The sequence below is a fragment of the Notolabrus celidotus genome, chromosome 13 (assembly GCF_009762535.1).
Source record: "Notolabrus celidotus isolate fNotCel1 chromosome 13, fNotCel1.pri, whole genome shotgun sequence".
Taxonomy (NCBI): domain Eukaryota; kingdom Metazoa; phylum Chordata; class Actinopteri; order Labriformes; family Labridae; genus Notolabrus; species Notolabrus celidotus.
This window is the reverse complement of record NC_048284.1, coordinates 11500881-11519102: the sequence shown is the minus strand read 5'-3', so window position 1 is coordinate 11519102 and position 18222 is coordinate 11500881. Positions and strand designations below refer to the sequence as shown.

General features: G+C 38.7%; 1 protein-coding gene across 2 annotated transcripts in view; it reads right to left on the bottom strand.

The window, feature by feature from the left end:
- Positions 1-18222, bottom strand: part of otofa (otoferlin a) — a 118844-nt gene that overhangs the window by 63995 nt on the left and 36627 nt on the right. For both annotated transcript variants that reach the window (XM_034699475.1, XM_034699474.1), the window contains exons 4-5: positions 4705-4804; positions 862-1061 (exon numbers count right to left, since the gene is read on the bottom strand). In XM_034699475.1, the coding sequence (XP_034555366.1) occupies positions 862-1061; positions 4705-4804 (300 nt within the window). The remainder of the gene's footprint in view (positions 1-861; positions 1062-4704; positions 4805-18222) is intronic.

The following is an 18222-nucleotide window of genomic DNA, read 5'->3' as shown; positions in this document are numbered from 1 at the left end:
TTGCTTACACTGGGTATAAACAAACTCCATCAATTTAGTATCCTACTCCTTAGACATTAAATATATGTCTCATAAAAAAGTTGTAAAGCATACAGAAAAATCTGAAATGTGGTCTCTTTTATCCCACGCATTAAACCTTCATTATTTGCAGCTTTACTTGTCCTCTGACAGTTGCATTTGAGATTCATAAGAGTTTTGCGAGGAGCAGTTAATGCAGCCTCGAGCGTCTCGCCTGAAGCACCTTTAAAGAAATGAAATATGTGTAAGTATTGGATTTCATCTTCTAAAGTTTGGATACATCTACTAAATCAGAATCTGTCTTATGAGAAAATTATGAGAACAAGCACTCAAAGTAACTTTTCAGCAGTATAAATATTTCAAAAACTGTTGGATCAAAGCCTATTTTCTACACAACCGAAAACTCCCTCCCCAATATCTTAAAAAAAACTTTGATTATATTAAATATAGCCACATCTTTGTCACGCATTAACATGTTGGCAGATTAGACTGCCATAGCTGGCTTTTAGCTGTTTTAACAGAAATCTAAATTAAACTGTGTTTTTTGGGCTCCATATTTGTCCCTCCAACAACTACAGATACAACAACTCAAAATATGAAACCTCATGAATGAGTGCTGGATCAATTTGTCTATTCATCAAGTTGTTTTCTCATCCACGTGTGCCTCAGGAGAGCTGTTACTGTAAACATCTTGTCAATGAACTCCATCAAAAAAACACACCTTGTTTGCTACCGCGCAGGGCCATCAAGATGATATTCAGAAACAAATCGATAGCACTTCATCATTAAGTATGCAGCAGAGGTATTTCAGTGGTGCGGAGACAGTTTGTGTGCTTGACTCACTTCCTAAAGGTGGGTATGGATCCCTGTAGAGATCTCCCAGGAGAGGCTCCTGATCCGTGACTTTGTCCTGACAGCAGGCTGTCTGTTTCAAAAGCAAACATCCCATCACGGTCATCCGGAACATCCAGGAACTCCCCGTCACTCCACACTCCCACTGTGCCGTCCATGGGCTGGTATCTGATCTCTATCGTGACGCTAGTCTGAAAACAGAACATGGAAAGGAGATTATATAATCTGCAGAAAATAAATAATCATCTACTTTAATAGCAGTGTTGCCAAAGACGACCTGGTCCCACACGCCAAGTCAAATCAATTAGTACAAAGAAGTTTGGCACATGTAACAACTCTGCCTGTTGACACTGTGGCAAAAGCTTAATTTCCCTTTAGAAGTCTAAATTGATTTGATTGATTGGAACAACATGGAGGATTTTTAACATTTAAAGAGCACAAAACTTAGATTGGGGGTTAATAGATGACCAGTCACCTACAAAGAAAAAAAGAAAAGAGGAGGAAAGCACTGAAACAGAGGCACTGCTTTTATACCTCCTCAAAGCATATATGAGGGGATAAGTTTATCTGAATGAAGCAAAATCATTTTCAGTATGAAAAGTTCCTTTTGTGTTTGAAATCTAGAAATCCTCAAATTTACGCGCTTGACACGCTTTGTTTCTTTGTCAGGATAATGAAGTGCTTTAATGCCTGCAGTTTGGAAACTCCTTCTGCTGTAGGTATTTTATTACATAGCTTAAATCCAGAACACCACAGGCTCGGCAATCATATAGCAGAGGTTGCTTCCAGTTATTCTTAGCAATCTGTGTAATCACACTTTTTCTAATTTGTCCTTTAAACAGTTAGGTTTTTTTTATCCTGGAAGTCTTTTAATCTGCAGTGACTCAGTCATCAAGTTGATCCACTCCTTTGGAAAACTTCAGATTTCATTGTGAAAAATTAAGTGATCCACAAACACAACTTAGCACAATCACAAGGTACAACTTTGCTAAATTGAATACTTTGTTTATGGAGAAAAGCCTGCAAAATCAACATTTCTGACAGACCCATGCTAACACTATAAAACTTAACTGTTAACATGGTTAACATTGTAAACTTAAGCTGCTCAAAGCTCCTCAGGCCCATAGAGTTTTATCATGGCTGTATACTTTTGAGTCTTGTGAAGCTATAACTGTTGCATCTATGTATTCTGGCTCTTATTATGAGTGTAAAGCAAAATTATGAATGATGAATAATGCAGTTATAAAAGGAAACAATGAGCAGTTTTTAAAGGTTTGGTCACCATTCATAGACTACCTTTAGACCTAAAGAAACTACTTCTGAGGGGAGGACACTTTTCTGAGTGGAAGACCCCTCTGACAACCTCAATAGTGGGACACAACGTGACATGACTTCTGATGGCTGGTTACCCTAAACTCACTTGTGGACTGGAAACAATTTTTTTTTATATTATCCGTGAACATATCTGTTCAATGTCTATTTAGATTCAATTACATGTTTGTGTGTTTGTTTGTTTGTTTTTTCGTTTTTATTTGCATTTTTATTTTAACATTTTATTTTCATTTACGTATTTACTTTATTTAATTTGTGTTAGTATTGTAATTGTAATTGTTGTTATTATTATGTTATGTAGTCAATTTTCTATGTTTGTATTGGATGTACTGCATAGCGCTTTTGGGTGGGGGGTATTGTGCACAGTTTTGTGTATTCTAATTTTCTTTGTTTAAACTCAATAAAAAGTTGTAAAAAAAATTAAAAAAAACATTATTCTAAATCAATTACTAAGGACATCTGAGAATAATGTTCTTCCGTACATGATTCTATATGAGGTATCAAAAAAGTGTGTTTACTTTTCTTATGTAAATGTTGAACTTTCTTTGTTTTGATTGGTAAAGTCAATGTGTACATAATGTATGGCATGGCATTCAATACACAACAATTAATTAAAACATCTCCCTGAGAGAGTATCATGCTCTGACAGTTCTATTAATCATCTATCCTCCCTGGTATTTACTGGAGGAACTCAGATTGACAGTGGGTGTTGGTTCAGTCCGGGCCGGAAACATCAGTGACACTGCAGTTTGTCTTGGGTGTAATCTGGGGACTTGTGTGTGGACAAATATTATCCTCCTGACGATGATCTCATCTATATTACCGGGTAGCCAATTTATTCCTTTGACAAAGACAGATGAGGAGAAAATACACACAGGGCTCTTATTCTCCTTCCTTCCCTCATCCCTCTGTCACTGACTCTTCTTCAAATTCCTGCAGGCAGATCAGGGTATTCCACGAGGATTTGGATTTGTCACTATGGCAACCACAACAGTGAGGTTGTAAGTAAAAGAGTTGCTCTCAGGTGATGTTGGATTGAGTTTCAGCAGTGTCTTCCTGCAGGGTTGTGCTGTGCTGAAATTCTCGTCATTCTATATATATGTGTGTGCCTTGATTCTTTTTTACAAGAAGCCACCGGCACATAACAAGTGTGTGTGTGTGTGTGTGTGTGTGTGTGTGTGTGTGTGTGTGTGTGTGTGTGTGTGTGTGTGTGTGTGTGTGTAAGCCTTAAAGCAGCCCAAAGCTTTGTGTTATCATCTCAGAAACGTCAAATCAGAACTCACAGCTCCTCTGACATGACTCCGTACCCTGTGGAGCGTTGAAACCTCATATTCAGCCTCATGCTTTCTATCCTGCTGCTGTCAGTCTCACACACATTCACTCTTTAATCATATTCACCATAAATAAAAAATATCCACACACTCATCTGTACCGCTGAGCTACTCCACACCTGACTGTTCATCCAATCAATACAGAGTACCTGGATTACTGTTAATGGGAATGGTCCTAATGTGCTAATGTGCTGATGTTGACTAAGACACTGCTGTATTTTTATCTCATCCTTGTTAGAGTGCAGGTTTTAAACAGCAGTGCTTTTATAGTCCAGATGATACTGTAGCTGTTACTCCTCTTATTGCCACAGCCAGAGGTGCCTCGGGAGATTGATTTCTCCCTTTAATGTTTTTCTATTAACTCACAAATACATTTTTCTGTTGAATTTTATCACTTCCAAGATTATTTTATGATTATAAACATAACAACTTTTTCAAAAAGCTTTTGCTTCTTCTTTAATCTTTTATCAGGGAGCATTAAGGTTGAAAAAACCCATTTCAATCCCTGTCCAACATTAAGTCTCCATCAGCTTGTTCAATCTCAGTTAATTTAGGTAAGCTAAGGATAGCACTGGTTAATATTAAATCTTAAAAACACGTTATAGTTAGTAATCAGTTAGGTAAGCTAAGGATCGTACTGGTTAATATTAAAATATTAAATCTTAAAAACATGTCATTGTTAGTAATCAGTTAGGTAAGCTAAGGATAGCACTGGTTAATATTAAATCTTAAAAGCATGTTAGAAATGTTGGAAAGTAATCTAAACAAACTTTTAAGAGCAGTAAGGTAACATGCTAATAAAAACAGCTGCTTCTGAAGCTCAACAGTCACCGAAGAGAGACTCTTCAGGACTGAACTCATGGCCTTTTTAAACACTTTAGGGTTCAATGTTTTAGCACTTTCAAGTTATCTTTTTAAGTAAGATGTACTGAAAATAAGTTAAAGGTTAAAAAAGAAAGTTTGGAAGGCATAGATATATTTTTATTGTAATGTTGGAGTATTGATGTCCTGGAGTTCTGATGACATCTCAGACACAGTTTGAAGTTTCAGCTTGTTTTAAAAAATGAAAGCGGGTACATTAGTTGGAGCACAGAGCACCTCCTCTTTCTTTAATGTTTGAAAGTGGTGTCAACTCCTGTCAATCCAGTGTGAGAGTAGTGTATAACTTTACCTTTATTGACGTGTTGTTATCGTCGATGAGTGTGTCAGTGATCTCTAGGTGTCCCTCTTCAGCCACCTTCTGAAGAACCATACAAAAGGTTCCCACCAGTCTGAAGGGATAAAAAAAAACACACCAACAAAGAGCCATTTAATGTTCAGTCAGATCAATACATGGCATTACATCGATAAGTGGCGGTTTGTTTCTCCTCTGCTGCCCATGTGTGTGTAAGTCTATTGTCTTCTTTGTCATTGTCACATCACTGGTTTATCTACTTTTTCTGTAGCACTAACACGTACCGACAAGCTCTACTTTTTTCATTCACTATGAGCATCTGTTCTCCTCTGCACTGTCTCACAGTAGGCATTGAGTGAGTGTCAGTGAAGGAGTCATGAACAGACTGCTGTGTGAGGGCTGCTGATGTGCTGTGACAGATATTGAGAAAGTGTCTTATTGTTCTTTGTTGGCAGGGTGCTTCAGTACGTCAGTCTTCAGAGCAATTTAAAGGGAGCAGAAAGCAGCTCATACATAAACACACACACACATACACTCTGTTTAACCTCACACCGACTCTTTATTGTTCTTAAGAGTTAACATTTAAGGTCAATAACAACTGATGGGCTACTGTAAGGCAACAACAATGTGGAACTTTACTTTGGACTTTATCTCAAACAGGTATTCATTGTTGTATCATTCCAATAAAAAAAAACATAATAAGCTGCTTGTTCAGTTTCTATGCATCCATTTACAATGTCATCTCTTTGTGTCACTACTTTAAAAGACAAGTGGTTAAATTGTGTTGAGATCAAGAGGATGAATTACTAACGCTAACTTACAGTAAACAGCTAATGCTCAACTTTTTTTTCTTTATTTATCTAACCAGGTGAAAGACTCATTGAGATTTAAGACTTGGCCAAGACGGCAGCGCAAAATAGGTTACAACACACAAGCACACAAAACAACACAAACAGTTTCACATGGTTACATGATTACACAGTGCAATCACAAAATCCAATTGAGCTTGTTCCTCTGTCTTTTATGATTGACTTGAATTCCCCCAGAGTTACAAGATGTGTCAGTTTCAAGTCCTTCTGCACATCACTCCAAGTAAATGGGGCTGAACAATTAAAAGCCTTTTTGCCCAGTTCAGTTCTGACTCTCTGGACCTGCTACTGTATGATGTCCTGAGAGCGCTGGCCATATCGACTGAGGTTTCTACACATGTGTACACACACAAGTATAAAGGGAGAAGTCCAAGAATAGATTTATAAATAAAAATCAGCCAGTGAGAGATTCTACAACCGTACAAAGAGTGACAGCGTGCAACAGCGTATAAGGAACAGTGATGTACATGATAGCTGCAACTGGTAAGTAACTATTGTTAACTAGATTGAGACCTGAAGTATGATATCTACTGCTAAACTGTAACTTAATATAGACATAAAAAAAGCATCCTGTTGTGTTTTCACTGAAAGTAAAGGAACAGAGCAGTGTTTATATAGGTATGTCATTGTTTTTTTTGTATCAAGCTAGTGCTGTCCTGATCTGGGCATCTTTTAACTGATCTGAGCTGATCACCATCATTTCCATCGGGTGTTTTGAACTGCGCACAATTTGCGGCACAGTGCAGACACTTAAGTAACTTAGCGTTAGCAACCCTTTTGGCTAAAATGTCATTAGCATGAAAATATTTCTGAAAACAGTCCAACAGCCACTGACAGTATATGCAATACAATCATTTTGCAAGGCGGTAGCTGTAGAGCTTCGTTCAAAACTACTGTCACAAACTGTCCCTGTTTGGAGAGTTACCATAGGCTGACATATAAGGGTTGTTGTTGTGGTAATCTGGCTGGCTCTGCACGTGTGTGTTTGCACAATAACATTTTAGCCGTGGTTGGAGTTTCACATCAATGTCCTGTCTATAACTTTATCATTGAGTGCATACAGTTTGGCGGACCCAGAACATTCTGTTTCACAACAAATTTGATACAACATCTAAAAACTAAACATGCAAAGGAATACAGTACACTCATTACAGCATTTAAGGGAAGGCTACAAACTGTGGACTTTAAAAGGAAGTAAAGGACTACCTGTAGTATGGGAGTGGCTGATACAAAGACTGAGCTAGTACTGCTGATTTCACAGAGAACTAGCTCCCTGCTCTGTCGCTCTGTCTGCTTCCTGTCACTGGTTTGGTGTTTTGGTTGTACTAGAGCTGCACAGAATGACCCCAATTTACAAAACCATGATCTCTCCACAATAGGCTCTGTACTGAGATCAAGACTTTTGAGAGATTTTAGAGTTATTCTCCAAAGCGTTTCACACATCTGAGCAGCAGCAACCAAATATCAGCCACTTCTTCTTAGGTCTTAATGCTTCCAAGGACAGGTAACAAATGGATGAAAACTTGAGCACTATTCATTAACCACAAACACAAAAGGTTATTCTAAGAATTCAATTTCCAAAGTCTGCTTTTATTCAAGTTTGCAAGGATATAGAATTTGTTTTCGTTTAAAAGTCAAGCTGACGACTGAATCCACTATGTGCTTAGACTTCGGCATGCACGGCAAACTTTTCTTCTTTGGACTTTGCTTTTTTATAAAAGGACTTTTTATAGATCAATAGGTGGATTTCGACCAAGAGTTCCGGGGTCTTTTAGCCCCCAGAACTACTTTCCCCAGAACTAAAAGGTTCCTGTGCCCCCATTGTTGTCTGCGTTTCGACTGCAGGCTGAAGTCCTAGGTAGATTGTGCAAATCAGGCCAGTGACGTATGGAGAAAAAAAATGATATTAAATAATATTTTGAAATCTTAATAAAAAACTTAACTAGTATGCATTCCCAGGAACTCCCTCTGTGTTTCAACAACTATGTTAACTCCACAAACACTGTTGCGTTCAACCAAAAGTCCCAGGACATTTGAGAAGTACTACAGTTGGGCAAAAAAGTATTTAGTCAGCCACTAATTTTGCAAGTTCTCCAACTTAGAAAGATGAGAGAGGTCTGTCATTTTCATCAGAGGTACACATCAACTATGAGAGACAAAATGAGAAAGAAAATCCAGGTAATCACATTGTAGGATTTTTAAAGAATTTATTTGTAAATTATGGTGACAGCAGTGTCAAAGTTGAAGTGTACCTCTGATGAAAATTGCAGACCTTGGATTACTGTGGGAGAACTTGCAAAATCAGTGGCTGACTAAATACTTTTTTGCCCCACTGTATCCCCCCCCCCAAGCAGGGGCTTTTCGGGGGGGAAATTATCTATCCCTGAACTAAATTTAGACCCTGGTTCCTCTGGTCGAAACGTACGTAGTTCAGGGGTAAAGTCCCGAGTTCCGGCGTAAAGTTCCTGCGGTCGAAAAACACCTAATATCTCAACAAAATCTAAGTATTTAAATGACATAAAAAAATTGTCACATGTCCACCAATCACCATCCAAAGGCTCTTTTCTTTAGTGTTGTTAAACCCAATTTTCTTTTGATACAGAGCTTCAGAATCATGCACAGTTATCTTAACCCCCACATGACTCAGTAATGGTACACATTTTGTGAGATGTTGAATGACTTTTAGCTGGCTGTCAAAAAATGTGTTGCTTCGTTGTTTGGTGTCCCTGATGAGTCTTCTTTTTGCACCGCTGGGTGTTGATTTGGTTTGGGCACAAACATGACACGGTCTGGTTTGGGAAAAAAAAATTGAATTGAGTTGAAATAAATGTTTTCTTGAAGTTAAGAGACCTCAAATTAACGTGGATGAAAAAAACACAACAAAACAGGGGGTTTTAAATTCCAATTATGTATAAAATAATGGACATATGCAGCCGAGGATTCTCCTTGGGACATAACAGTGGGAAGAAACCCAGTACAGTCCCCATTGAGCTGGCCTATTAGAGCTGGTGAATAATTTAAAGAGTTTCCCCCAAAACAGTGTGTTGTTAGCAGGGCAATCAGTCTCACACACAAAGACCTTCTAGCGCAGCCCACACTGAGCCAAAGCCATGTCATTCCTACTGTAATGGTCACTACACCCCAGCAGCATGCTGACAACATTTACAGCAGTCTTTATGATTCCACACATGCATGACATAAAGGATGCAAAAAAACTGCTTACAGTAACAAGACAGTCATTAAGAAGAACGGACAAGCAATCATTTCACCGGGTATAAGTCAGGTGGGAGCGATAGCAACATAAAACAAGGATAATAAATCAATAAGTTACCACTTTGCACACACACACACACACACACACACACACACACACACACACACACACACACACACACACACACACACACACACACACACACACACTCTTACACACGAGCGTACATGGAGAAGAGATCCACAAGGATTCCTGCTAATGATGCAAGCTTCTCAACAAGGCTTTAAAAAAAACAGTCAGATGAGAATGAATCAGAACAATACAGAAAGCACACATATGGTACAGAAGCACACCTGCACCATGACACACAGAAACAACAATACGATTTGAATATATGTAAATACACAGGAGAGCAACAAAGGCTCATTTAGCAGTGAGCAAATAGACACTGTTCTGTTTATCTCCTGCTGTTATTCTTTCCCTCTGCTTAGGTTCATTACACGGAGAGGATTTCTCCTGCTCAGCTACTCTTACTGTAACTGAGGGTGTGAAAATCTTTCCAAACGGTGCACCTCTGGGAGCAGTGATGTGATCATTAAAGCTGGGTAGATGAACTGGACTTTCATCTTTTACTCGTCATGATGTTTGCCCTTAGTTTGTTGTCAATGCACTGTTCTCATTTCCACGTCTTTTTGTTTGGAGGGAGGGAGCTTTTCTCCTTTATTAGATAGGACAGCTGAAGAGAGACAGGAAATGTGGGGAGTAGAGAGTGGGGGAGATCATAGACTGTATAAGATATTTACGTAGGATCCCTGACATCACCCATCTGTTTGTGAAGCGCTGTTTTGAGGCCAATCGTCGGCGGGAGCCATATTACTGCTGTCGAGTGATTGTGACGTAAAGAGGCGGGCTTTGAGTCTCCTAGCCAACAGCTACAGTGTTCCCGCCTGTCAATCAAGTCAGCTGTGCCTCTAATTGGAAGACTCATAATCTCAATATCTTCGAAATCGCCGCGTTAGAAAAAAATTCACTCCCCTGCACAGTGTGTGATGATTGAGAAATGAGCTATCCAGACTACACTCGTCTTTTGTACCAGGCTGTAAACATGTTTATTTCTGCTATAAAGATCAGCTTTTTTGAATTGGTGTGTATGTGGTTTCCAGTACTTCCGGAGCCAGCCTCAAGCAGATCCTCGATGAACTGCAGTTTTTAGCACTCCCGCATTGGACTCATAGTTTTAGACCGGAGGTTGCCGCTTGGGGAAGACATGCAGCAAATGTTCATGGCCTGGAGTCTAATCATCGATTGCTGCAATAAGTACCATAGCCTCTGTACATGGGGCGCACGCTTAAGGCTGATTTATACTTCTGCGTCGCCCCCTTTCTACAGCGATTTAGAGCATGTTATGTTAATCTACAGCTGATATATGATGCTGTGTATCATACAGCCTTTAAGCCAATGGTGCCCCATTTCCACCTCTTTTTGGACATGCACAACTCATCCACTCTGAAATACATCTTAGAAGAACTGAGCTCCCTTCTGACAAGCCCCAAAAAGGGCTTCATACCTTAAATGATTTCTTTCTGCTTGTATTCACAGTGAAAGATGAAGTAATATAAGCAGGAAAGTCTTTCTTTTTCCTAATGTCACACTTGTGCAACAGATATCGACAAGAAGAAAAAGGACACTATGATAGGAGTTTTCTGTTTGTCTCCAACACTCAGTCCATTTGTTTCTGCCTTGATCTACTTTTTTTAAGGCTATTCACTTTGTCATTTTGTTTTCTGTTTAAAGGTGGCAGTTACACAAATGGCTTTCCTCTCTGTACAGCATCTACCTTTTTAACAATAATTCTAAGTCCCACAGTGGTGATGGTTATATAAACTGGAGATATTCTGTCATGTCCTATGTCTATTTTAAGTGCAATGTTTTTAATTCAACATGCTTTATCCCCAATTAAGGCAGATGTCCTTGTTTGAATCTGTGCACTTAAAACAACAGAGCACCTGCAGCTGGCCTGCTCTCACACAGTCTTGAAAAAAAAGAGACTTTTCTTATCCATCTCTCTTTCTCTCCATCTCTGTCTTCATCAATACTTTTTGGTCCTGCAGAGTTGCTGGTGATGAATTTAAGTTGCGGGAGAAAGTGAAGCTACATTTGTCAGTGGTGCTCCGAAACTAAATAATGAAGTAGATTTAGACTCAGAGATGACTTCACTCTGAATCTCTAAAAGACTAAGCTCCCCTCAGGCACTGGCAGATGCTCTCTCTATGTAGGTGCATATGTGTAAGGCTCCTCAGGGGATAGTTCCGTGCTCAGCTTGATGTGTCTCAAGAAGTCATGTCTGTATGGGTATCAGTGGCTTTATGGTGCGAACTCATGCACCTTAGAGCAACATCTGTGAATTTACTGCCCTGACACAGTACATAATCTCCTTTTCCCTTCCGCAGACACTGGTGATCAATGGTGTCACTACTTAGAGAAGAAAATGGTCTGTCATTTCCCTTAGCTATTGTAACGTGTGTGCAAGAGCTAAATAATTGAGCTGACCAGGGCCTATCATGTTCAGGCTTACTTTTAGCACTTCAAAGGGGGACATTCATTATTGATTGCCATTCTGCAAACAATTTACTTTCTATCTGCTCTATTATTCAGACCTTCTTTACCTCTCAATTTGTATTTTTTTTCTTCCTGAGCCTCATATTTCTCTTGTAAATCGAGGCATGACCCAGACCAAATCTCTGGCTCAGGTGAATTTGAGAAGAAGAGAGCATCACTTTGAAATGTAAAATATTCAAACTGAGCTGTTCTCAAGGTTGCACTAATCCACCATCGCTGCTGGATACTCAGCTAGAGGGGAAATGTGAAATGAAAATATTACCTCTGACAGGTGTGTGTGTGTGTGTGATTTGGCCTTTGATCAGTGGAGGAGAGACCTCTGCCGAGTGCTGCCCCACATCAGTGGACACACACTGTTAACACAGTTTGGAAGAGTCAGGCACTGTACATCTATCACAGGTGTTCTATCACAGGTGGGAAATATAGAGGTACGGTAACCTTACTTACCAGTAACTCTTTTTAAACACACATGTCAGACACTCACTTTAAGCCTCTCAATACTGTTTTTAATTCTCTGTGTCGCTTTGTTTTACAGTGTCCATACTGAACACACCATTGCCTCATGTTTGAAGCACTTAATTGGCTTCAGCCTAAAACAAGAAGACAATTTCACTGGCTTCAGTTTATTTTTAAATGTATTCATATTAAAAGTCCGCCCTATCTAAAAGAGTTCCTGGTTCAATATTCATCTTCATGTTCCCTCAGACATACGCAACATCCCTTCTTCATTCTCCCCAGAATCCATAAAGAAATTGGTTGCAGGTCACTCAAATTCAAAGCCTTCTCTTAAATCCATCACCTCCATCCACTGCTTTAAATCAAATTTGTATTATCATTTAAAAACAAGCTGTTCCTGTTTCTGACATGTGTTAATGTGCCTTATTTATACCTTTTTCTTTTTGATGCTGTCCTTTGTCAAGGTTTTGTTTAATGCTGGGTGCTGGGTGGGTCCAGGAGTGAGTAAGGGTGAGGGAGAGCTGTCTGTGTTTTTGTATGTGTGTTTGTTGTGATTTACTGATTTGTGTGTATTCATTTGCTTTGTGTTTTTTTTTAGGACCCCTTGAAAACGAGATGCTGCATCTCAAGGGGCTATCCTATAATATATAAATTACAAATGACATGCATGCACATAGGCACGTTGATGCATACAACTATATTTCAACTATAAACAATAAAAAATCCATCAAGGTATGTAGTTAGAAGCCAGAACGAAGCAGAGCCTTGTTGCAGCCTCAAGAAACCATACTGTAGAAAAAATGAATGTTTCAAAATTCTACATAAACACATGTGGGATCTTTTGTTTCAGACAGGAAACACTCTCTCCGTGGATTTAAAAATTTATAGCCAAACGGAAATACAATAATGCCTGGCACTGATGGCTCTGCTCTTGAGATGCTCCCTTGGTTAGCCAAGCAGCATGCTAAAGCTTTACAAGGAGTGCAATGCAATCCCCCTCTGGGTATACAAGAGAAGAATAAAACCTTCAGACTGGAGAGGTTGAGGTCGGGCTGGTGGAGGTAAAGCTTTTCCAGCAACAGCAGAGAGGAGAAGGAAATAGCATTTAAGAATGGGCTGTGCTTGGTGTGGTGCTGATTACAAACAATGATTCATCCTCTGGTCACCATGAACATGAAAAAATCATGGTAACTCATTCAACAATTGTCAGGATAATTCAGTTTGGATGAGAGCAGTGGACAGATGTACCGACCAAATGTTCCCTCACACAAGGGAAGCCGGGCTTCTTGCATGGCTAGAGACCATCATAAGGCTGCAGCATAGCTTAGTGTTTTTATGAACTATTGAGTCTAAATAATCATAAAATGTGTTTCTGCCTCAGTGACACAGACTATTACGGTATAAATCCACATAATTCAGCACTTTTTCCGGGCATAAGAAAGCCTTGATGTGACTCAGCAGAGCTGCAGGTGTGTCTTTGTTGGTTTCATTTTCAGACTACACAATACATTTCTAAGTCTCTTGGTGTATCCACAGAGGGTGCACGTACTTTTGAAGCCAGAAAAGCAATTATGCCGTGCTATGTTTGATGGCTGAATGAAAACTGTTTAAGTAAACAAAAAGTAGTGAAAGGAATCACATAAAAAGCAATGAGTTGATTTTGTTTTGTGCTGAAATCAGCAGAAGAGAAAAGACGGTGAGAGATTACATTTTAGTAGAGGCGTGGATTGTAAACAGTCTTATCTCACCTCAGAAGAAAAGCGTCGCCATTAAACCAAAGCCAATTTTACAGACAAAACAGGAAAGGCGTTAAAAAGTCTGATGTAATGTAACACTCGCTCTAGAAAAAAGCAGTTCAGAAGTGATGCTGAGTTATACTTCTCAAACGAGAACAGAGGTTGTGTTTGAACAGCATTTTAAGGTGCATATTTTTTTGTTCCTAATTGATGTATTGTTGATTCTGCCGGCAAAGCAGGATTAGAACAGACAAACTTTTAAAGAAAAAGTCAAAGAAAAGAAAAAACTTTTCACATTCCACACCATAGTTTCAAATATCAGCCAGCTACTGAATTAACCTCAGGCATAGGCTCTACTCATTTCATTTAATACATTCACATTTGCCAGCTCCCCACTTGCCAACTCTACCTCCCTTCTAAATATGATTACATCTTCCTCAAAAGAATCAAGATGGCAATTGGCCACAACTCTGAACTCAAGGCTTGAAATAATACTCTGCAAAGGAATGGGTGATAAAAAAAATGGCTCCACTATTCATATAAAGTCTATGGTATAGAGAAGACTGTGCTTTAACAGTCAGACAGGAGGGTTTCTTTGCTGTTTTACAACAATGCTAATTTATTTGAACATGATTTCAATTTTGATTGTTGAAGCCAATTTCATTAAAAAACATTCTTTTTTTTTTTTTTTGCCTTTTTTGCATAGGACAGCTGAAGAGAGACAAGAAATGTTGGGAGTAGAGAGTGGGGGAAGACATGCAGGAAATGGCCGACCAGCTGGGAATCGAACCGGCAACCTCTGCGACGAGGACTGTAGCCTCTGTATGTGGGGCACTTAGAACGCTAGGCCACCAGCGCCCCACAAAAAAGAAAAATTCTTAAATCAAAGTGATTCTTGATTCAATAACCCTTTTTTGTTGGTTTGAAGAAATGAGAATGTTCCTGTGCCAGAGAGACTAGATCCCATGAGAGCATCTAAAGCCAACACTGCTGTCCAATAAGGCTCAGCGTAGTCTCACAGAGATGAAGACCAAATGTGCTGGTATGTCATAACCACCTTGGAGATAACTTCTGATGCATGTGATGAAAAAAATATGGATCAGTTGGGAAACAATGAGATTGCTTATCATGCACAATGCTCTGTTTTACGAATATCATCAAAAATGTCCAACCTAATCCAAAAGAACTTTGATGTTCCTCCAAGGACCCCTGGAAGTCCCTGACCTCAAGTTGATTCATACATTCATATCGCCTCCTTCTTTGCTCCAGTGCTCAGTAACTCGCAGAAGGATGCTCTCCACAGTGTCCAGCATATAAAAGCATAACTCTGACCACAGGACAGCACAGATAATAAAACAAGGTCTATGTGCCTCTATGGCACAGAGGCCATCATGCATCATTGCTTTCTCTCTGTGTTGTGGTAATGTAATCTTGCTTTGTGGTCTGAGGGTGTGACACACTGGCCTTGCAGTGTGTTGGTGCATGAAGTGATGAGGCAGATCAGTTACCCTGGTAATGATGCTGGATGTGGACATATGGAGCAGGTGTGAGAACAACACCAGCAATGACTCACCTTGAATTATTCATCCACTTAAACGTGCGCTGCTTTGTGTTTATGTGCTTTGTGTTCATGTGCTTTGTGTTTATGTGTGTAGGTGGTGTGTTTGCATGCAAGAGAACATGTTTGTGTATATTTGAGGTAGAGCTGTGTGAGAGGGTGTTCATGTTTCCCAATTAATTGCATTTGGTTTAAAAATAGCGATGGCTGTTTTCTTCATTATTTTCTCACTAGATTCCTGTTGGAAACAAGAATACATTATATCTGCTCTTGAAACTATAAATACTTCATATATGTTTTAAGTCCCCGCTTCCAAAGTCCCTATTCATTAACCCTCCTGTTATGTTTGTTTCTCAGGACCAGAAATAATGGTCCTGGTTCAGTTTGACCCAGGGCATGTTTAATTATCCAAAAGTGTCAGAAACCAAAAATTCCCCAAAACATTGTTCATATTTAATTATTGCCTCCATTATTAACCATGTCACTCAATAATTAGTGCAATTGTCTTCTTTACCTCTCACAGATCATGATGCAATGAGGATAATTCACTCGTTTTCATAAAAACGAATGATTAAACTTTTTTAATGTACATTGGAGAGACCTAAATATAAATACAATAGTTTTACTTTTTTTTTCTTTTTATGAAGTGAAGCCCAGATAGTTATGCCATATTTCGCTAGTTTAGAAGGCATATATTGCCTAAATGGGCAGCGACCTCTGAATACCGCTAGTCTTTCATCCACTTTAACATTAGGGCCTGGGTTATAGAGTAGTAGAAATTGCTCTACCCACAGTCCCAAAGAAACAACTAGTATTTGACACTTCTGACCCCTTTTAGCCTCCACTTGACTGCCAGGGGAAATTGACCTGAACAGTATACATTTAATATAAATATTCAGGGGGTTTGCAAATAAGTGTAATGAACAATTGTATAAGTTGATAACATTCATTTAGCCAAGCAGAAGAAGTTTAATAACAAAAAACTTTTTTTTTTTAGGTTTTAACTTTAAAACGGGCTAATTTGACCTGCAACATAACAGGAGGGTTAAGTAAAATATATCTAGTGATGCTTTTTTTTTTTTTTTTACTTTTTTTTTTAAATTTTCTCATAGACAGATAAAAAACAAACATAAGTGCATACACAAAAAAAGGGACAATTTAGAGGTTGGAATCAATCAGCAACAATGTGAAATATGCAATTTACATTAAGATAAAATACCCCTGAAAAAGAAAAAAATATTGGATATAGAAGAGGAAAGAAAGTGATGTGCTTTTCAACAGCTGTTTTAAAAATTAGGGCTAAGTAAGATCCAGAATGGGCTGTCATCTCTCTTAGTCTTAGTAAGCATGGCGACATTTTCTAATTATCATTAAACTGAAAATGCATCTGAGGGAGTTAGGAGTATCATTAGCTTTATAGATACAGTATTTTGTTATGAACAAAAGAATGGGACAAGTTTTGTCCTACTGAAAAGTGACAAAATTGAAAGTCATCCAAAGTTGTTGAAGTTCATCCTCATGAGTGTCTGTAGGAATATTCATTAAAGTCCAACCAACAGTTGTTGAGGTATTAAAAAGAACATCAGTCTGAATCTAGTGGTGGCTCAAAATTAAAAGTCAGGGGATCACTAAACCCAGAATTATTCCTCCAGTGGATACCATGAATGTCTGTACAAAAAGGCCAATTGAAAAATGAAGAGTGCATTTGCAAAAACAGATAACTCTGTTTTAATAAACACATTTCTTTTTGATATACATTCCTAATAAAGTTACATTTTCAAGATACCTCTGATTAGTAAAGTCAATTTGACTTAGTCAAAGCCACCCACCTCAGTTGATTGATAATACCAAAAGCTAGTAATAGAAAAACTATGTTTTTTCAAAAAACATTTTTTTTATTTTTTAAAAGTGAGTTAACCGTTTTGCAAATGAACTCTTCAAATGGATTATGGAGATAAATCACTGAATAGTTATCAAAAAAATTGGCCAAGAAAGTAAGGCAATTGCCAGAGGTGAAATGTTAAGTAACATTAAAAGTTGTTATAGTTCATCCTCAGGAGGAAATTAATGTATGTTACAAAATTCATTGTAGTCCAACCAATAGTTGTTGAGATATTTCATAAAAAACTGCCAGTGTGAGTTCATGGTGGCTTGAAATGACAAGTCAGGGTATCACAAAATCAAGTAGGATTCATCCTCTAGGTACCATGAATGTTTTTATGATTTTATTTATTCCATTGTAATCACAAGTTGTATAGATAAATCATGGAGTAAATAATTGTTTCAGCTGTAAGTGAGCAAGATTGAAGTGAAAAAAGTGAAGGATACTGGTCTAGCGGCCTAGCAGTCTAAGTGCCCCGCATACAGAGGCTACAGTCCTCGTTGCAGGGGTCGCCGATTCGATTCCCGGCCGGTTGACCATTTCCTGAGTATCTCCCCAACTCTCTACTCCCCACATTTCCTGTCTCTTTAGCTGTCCTATCAAATAAAAGCAAAAAGGCTAAAAATATAACTTAAAACAAAAAAGTGAAGAATAATGCCAAAGGTGAAATTTTGAGGTACATCCAAAGTGGCTACAGTTCATCCTCAGGAGGACATGAAAGTCAATAACAAAATCCAAAGTAATCTAACCTAGGTTTCGGAACACAGTAATTCACCAAAAACAAATTCAGAGAACTTCCAAAATGTACATGGTGCCATCCTCTGGAGAGCATGAGTATCAGTGCTTGATAGTTGAGACATCTCGATGTAATCCAAACATTGCCACAATGAAAGCCCTCCTGTCTGTTCAAGCACTTCATTCTGTCTATTAGGGTTAGCTGTGCTGCAACGTTCTGTCCCTCTGTGATTTGACAAATGTGTCTCTGAAACTCTCGCCCTATTTTCTCTTCCTGCTTATGGCACCAGAAAATCATGAAGACAGGGGGGCCTGCCTTGATGTAGAACTGATACAGCGTGTCTGCACACCTGTCGCTACCTTTTACCTCTGAAGCGAGTGTGTCATCATCTACAATACACACATGCACAAACAAAACTATTCACGTGTAGGAGAAAGGTCAAACA